The 6000-nt window shown below is 40.6% G+C and overlaps 1 protein-coding gene across 3 annotated transcripts in view; it reads left to right on the top strand.

The window, feature by feature from the left end:
* The window catches only part of LOC121544534 (presenilin-1-like), a 43788-nt gene extending 38197 nt beyond the window's left edge, over positions 1–5591 (top strand). For 2 of the 3 annotated variants that reach the window (XM_041854475.2, XM_041854476.2), the window contains exon 11: positions 5064–5591. In XM_041854475.2, the coding sequence (XP_041710409.2) occupies positions 5064–5219 (156 nt within the window). In that variant the 3' untranslated portion in view covers positions 5220–5591. The remainder of the gene's footprint in view (positions 1–5063) is intronic. The other variant, XM_041854477.2, reaches the window with a different exon arrangement.
* Positions 5592–6000: the final 409 nt, after the last annotated feature.

The following is a 6000-nucleotide window of genomic DNA, read 5'->3' on the forward strand; positions in this document are numbered from 1 at the left end:
AAGCTGCTTGCCTATTGTCCTGTAGCCCATCCCAGCCTTGTGCAGGTCTACAATTTTATCCCTGATGTCCTTACACAGCTCTCTGGTCTTGGCCATTGTGGAGAGGTTGGAGTCTGTTTGATTGAGTGTGTGGACAGGTGTCTTTTATACAGGTAACGAGTTCAAACAGGTGCAGTTAATACAGGTAATGAGTGGAGAACAGGAGTGCTTCTTAAAGAAAAACTAATAGGTTTGTGAGAGCCGGAATTCTTACTGGTTGGTAGGTGATCAAAAACTTATGTTATGCAATAAAATGCAAATTAATTACTTAAAAATCATACAATGTGATTTTCTGGATTTTTGTTTTAGATTCCGTCTCTCACAGTTGAATTTATTTATTTTTATTTAACCTTTATTTAACCAGGAAGGGCTCATTGAAATTTAAAATCTCTTTTTCAAGAGCGTCCTGGCCAAGATAGGCAGCACCAAGTCATTACAAAAAATTACAGACAGACAACATGAAAAACTACAAGTAATCCAGTAAAAACCATTCATGAATTCACAAGAGTATAACAATATCAAAAACAGCAAATTAAAGACATTGACAGGTCAGGGAATCAGCCTCAAAATCCTTCATCAGAGATTTAAAAACACCAATCGGGACAAGTTCTTCCAGTTTAAAATTATTTTGTAAGGTGTTCCAAGACGATGGCGCAGAGTACATAAAAGACCTTTTACCAAATTCAGTTCGGACATTTGGAACAGTTAGCAGGATAAAGTCCAGTGAACGAAGAGAGTACCCACCACATTTCTGAACAATAAAAATGCCCAAATAAAAAGGTAGTAAACCCAAAATGGCTTTGTAAATAAAAGTATACCAGTGACTGAGCCTACGAGTGACTAGAGAAGGCCAGCCAACCCTGGTATACAAAGTACAGTGGTGCGTAAGGGTTTTGCAGTTTAAAATAAATCTCAAAGTACCATGATAAAGAGTGTCAATTGATCTCAAACACTGAGCGGAAGCATTCATATATAAAATATCCCCATAGTCTAGTAAAGGCATAAATGTAGCTGATACTAGCCTCCTTCTGGCTTCAAAAGAAAAACAGGCCTTATTCCTAAAATAAAATCCCAATTTCAGCTTCAATTTTTTTTGTAAGTTGTTGAATATGCAATTTAAAAGAGAGGCCGTCATCAATTAGAATTCCAAGATATTTATATGAGGTTACAACCTCAATCTCCTTGCCCTGACAGGTAGTAACAGGTGAAAGGTTCAGAGGTCTATTTCTTGCATTAGAAAACACCATTAGTTTAGTTTTGTCAGTATTGAGGATAAGCTTCAATTGACACAAGGTATGTTGAACAGTATAAAAAGCAGTTTGCAAGTTCTGGAAAGCTTTTGTAAGAGATGAGGCACAACAGTAAATAACAGTATCATCAGCATAAAAATGAAGTTGTGCATTTTGGACATTTTTGTCTAAATCATTAATATAAATAGTGAATAAGAGAGGACCAAGTACAGAGCCCTGGGGCACACCATTCAGGACAGACAATTTAACAGACATAAGCCCATCAAATTGAGTGCACTGAGTTCTATCAGACAGATAGTTAGCAAACCATGCAACTGCATGCTCCGAAAGACCTACACTCAACAATCTCTGCCTTAGTATAGCATGATCAACTGTATCAAAAGCCTTAGAGAGATCAATAAAAAGTGAGACACAGTGCTGTTTTTTGTCAAGGGCTTCAGTGATATCATTTAAAACCTTCATGGCTGCTGTAATTGTGCTATGCTTCTTCCTGAAGCCCGATTGATACATTGATAAAATAGAGTTAGTAAATAAAAACTCTTTTAGCTGTTCACTTACAAGGGTTTCAAGTATTTTCACCAGGGGTGACAGCTTTGAGATTGGCCTATAATTATTTAAAAGAGTTGGATCTCCCCCTTTTAAAAGTGGTAGGACAAATGCTGACTTCAGATCTTTGGAATTTCATTACATTCCAGGGTTAGATTGAACAGATATGTAAGTGGTTCAGCTATGAAATCAGCTGCCAGATTTAAAAGCAGGGATCCAAAAGATCAGGACCTGCAGGCTTTCTTTGATCTAAGGATTTCAGGGCTTTATGTACCACCTGCACTGAGAATGGCAGAAAACTAAAAGTTTGACCAGCTCTCACTGGTTCATCCACACAGGGTTGTACAGAGACAGAGGACACTGAATCAAACAGCCTACCAGATGATACAAAGTGCTCATTGAAACAATTCAGCATTTCAGTTTTGTCATATATAGCAACAGAGTCCTTCAAAACACATGACGGTAATTCATTAACATTACTGTTACCAGACATAGACTTAATAGCATTCCAAAACTTTCTAGGGTCATTCAGGTTATCAGTGGTAACAGACATAAAATATTCAGACTTGGCCTTCCTGAGAAGAAAAGAACACTTGTTTCTTAACTGCCTAAAAATAAGCCAATCAGCATCAGAACAAGATTTCCTTGCTTTAGCCCAGGCTAGATTACGGTCGTGAATAATACAAGACCGCTCAGAAGAAAACCATGGATTATCCCGCCCTTTAACCCTGAACCTGCGGAATGGTGCATGTTTGTTTACTATTTGGAAAAAACCATCATGAAAGAATATCCAGGCAGTTTCCACATCAGGGATAAGCTCAATCTTGCTCCAGTCAAAATAAAACAAATCATGAAAGAAAGCCTGCTCATTAAAACACTTCAAATTTCTCTTACGAATAAAACGTGGATTTGTCTTTGGAACCTTAGTATTTCTAACAGCAACAACAGCACAATGGTCACTTAAATCATTACAAAAAACACCAACCGCAGAATATTTATGTGGAACATTTGTCAATATCAAATCAATCAGGGTAGATTTATCAGGGCATTTAAGATTTGGGCGAGTGGGTGAATTAATCAACTGGGTAAGATTCATAGAATTACAAAACATTTTTAAATCATCAGACACCGGCTTTAACCAACACCAGTTGAGATCACCAATCAAGATCATTTCACTGTAAAGAAGTTTAGACATAAGGTGCGTCAAAGAAGAAAATGCATCACCAAGAGCAGAGGGGGTCTATAACAGCCAATCACAGTTATAGAGAGGCCCTTTGAAACCTCAATATTCAAAGCAAGAAATTCCAACTGTTTACAAATAGTTTCAGACTTTGCCACACTTACATGGAATTTAGATTTTACATATATAGCCACACCCCCACCTTTCTTAACCCGATCTGCACGATAAACATTGTAACCACTTATACAAATATCCTTATCAAAAATAGACTTGCTGAGCCAGGTTTCCGAAAACACAATTACATCAGCATCAGTTGATTTAGCCCAAATCCTAACCCCATCAATTTTTGACAACAGGCTGCGTACATTTAAATGAAAAATACCAAAACCAGATCTTGATTTAAAATCAGAGGGGGTTTGGAGACATTGCATATCAGGGCCAGGGTTAGGTTGCACATTACCTGATATCAACAACAGAAGAATAACTAGGCACCTCTGTTTAATAACCTTGCACGGCTTCTCTTTTTTAAGAGACCTACTGCAAGCCGAATTCTACAAGTGAGTTTCCAGACAATACAAAACAGTCATTTAAAACCATTAGACTTTGGTAGTGACACAAATTCGTACTGTTCACATCATGCCACAAATGCATCGGCACTTGGACGAGTGGACCGAGTGAAAAAGAGCGAGTTCCTGCAGACAAAATGTCTAATGGACGCGAGAGTACATTGTCAGATGTACTCACCCTGCGACAATGTTCGTTTTCTCCAGAGTTCAATAAAGTCAGTGCACAAAGCAATACCACGTAAATTGTCATTTTCTCTGACCAAAAACAAGAGGCCAACGAAGGTAAGTGGAGAGAGGGACAGCGTGTATGTGAGTCAATGTGAGTGTTTGCGCGTGTGAGTAGATTGGGTGTTGAGGGCGATAGAGAGAACGGGTTGAGCTGCCACTGACAGCCAGGCGAAGAGCAAGAAGCAGCTCGGACAAGACACTCCGCGGACTAACGAGGAACTCAGGCCAGCCAGAGATAGGGTTACTTTGGTAAACTTCAAGTAATGAAGTTCCGAGTTGAGGAGGACCCGTGATCTTTACACCAGCAAAAATAAAATAGTTTGCACTACGCAACAACGAAGTTACGCAACCATAAATAAATAGATTATTAGTAGGTTAAAATGTACTAGTCACAAACAAACGACTTGACAAACGACTTGACATGCTGCCATCTTGGATTTAAAAGAGTGGTAGTGTCAAGTCGAAGTGTACCTATGATAAACATTACAGACCTCTACATGCTTTGTAAGTAGGAAAACCTGCAAAATCGGCAGTGTATCAAATACTTGTTCTCCCCACTGTATAAATACTACCAGTGAAAAGTTTGGACACACCTTCAGAGCTGTCAAGGCAAAGGGTGGCTATTTGAAGAATCTCAAATATAAAATATATTTTGATATGTTTAACCCTTTTTTGGTTACTACATGATTCCGTATGTGTTATTTCATAGTTTTGATGTCTTCACTATTATTCCACAATGTAGAAAATAGTAAAAATAAAGAAAAACCCTTGAATGAGTAGGTGTGTCCAAACATTTGACTGGTAGTGTGAGTGTGTGTGTGTGTGTATGTATGTATATATATATATATATATATATATATATACACCACTTTTGTCTGACTGATCTGTTCTTTCTCTCTTCTCCTCTCATTTTCAATTCAATGTAAGGGTTTTATTGGCATAGGAAACATACGTTTCAAGTGAAATAGATAATAAACAAAGCTCTCTCTGTCTCTCTGTCTCTCTCTCTCTCTCCACTCTCTCTGTCTCTGTCTCTCTGTCTCTGTCTCTGTCTCTCTGTCTCTCTGTCTCTGTCTCTGTCTCTGTCTCTGTCTCTGTCTCTCTCTCTCTCTCTCTCTCTCTCTCTCTCTCTCTCTCTCTCTCTCTCTCTCTCTCTCTCTCTCTCTCTCTCTCTCTCTCTCTCTCTCTCTCTCTCTCTCTCTCTCTCTCTCTCTCTCTCTCTCTCTCTCTCTCTCTCTCTCTCTCTCTCTCTAGGGCCTGTGTTTGACTCTTCTTCTCCTGGCCGTCTTTAAGAAGGCCCTCCCTGCTCTCCCCATCTCCATCTTCTTTGGCTTGGTGTTCTACTTCGCGACAGACAACCTGGTCAGACCCTTTATGGACCAGCTGGCTCTGCACCAGTTCTACATTTAGCAGGACGTCCCCCTGCCTTCACCCCCCCCACAGGAGAGGGGGTTTCCTTCTGCCTTTTTTCCCCCGGGCTTGGAGGGGGGGTTCCCCAGTCCCCATGGCAACTCTTGTTGTGCTTCAAGTTCTTAACCATGATGACTTTAGATTTGTTCATACTGTCCTCATTTTAAAAAATGACGGTTACGCCTCCCTCTTCTGAGGCTGCTTGTTTTCACCACAGACAGTCTTCTAAAGTTAGAGGGAGGTCACGGTGAGGTCACGGTGAGGTCACGTTGTACAGGAGTGCGTACCATCACCACAGAGCTATACTGAACAAAAAATATAAACGCAACATGCAACAATTTCGACAATTTTACAGAGTTACAGTTCATATAAGGAAATCAGTCAATTGAAATAAATTCATTAGGCCCTAATCTATGGAATTCACATAACTGGGCAGGGGGCGTAGCCATGGGTGGGCCTGGGAGGGCGTAGCCATGGGTGGGCCTGGGAGGGCATAGACACACCCACTGGGGAGCCAGGCCCACCCACTGGGGAGCCAGGCCCAGCCAATCAGAAAGAGTTTTTCCCCACAAAAAGGGCTTTATTACAGACAGAAATACTCCTCTGCAACCCCCCCACCCTCCCTCAGACGATCCCACAGGTGAAGAAGCCGGATGTGGAGGTCCTGGGCTGGCGTGGTTACACGTGGTCTGCGGTTGTGAGGCCAGTTGGACATACTGCCGAATTCCCTAAAACGACGTTGGAGGAGGCTTATGGTAGAGAAATGAACATTAAATTCTCT

Source organism: Coregonus clupeaformis, chromosome 29 (genome assembly GCF_020615455.1).
Source record: "Coregonus clupeaformis isolate EN_2021a chromosome 29, ASM2061545v1, whole genome shotgun sequence".
NCBI lineage: Eukaryota > Metazoa > Chordata > Actinopteri > Salmoniformes > Salmonidae > Coregonus > Coregonus clupeaformis.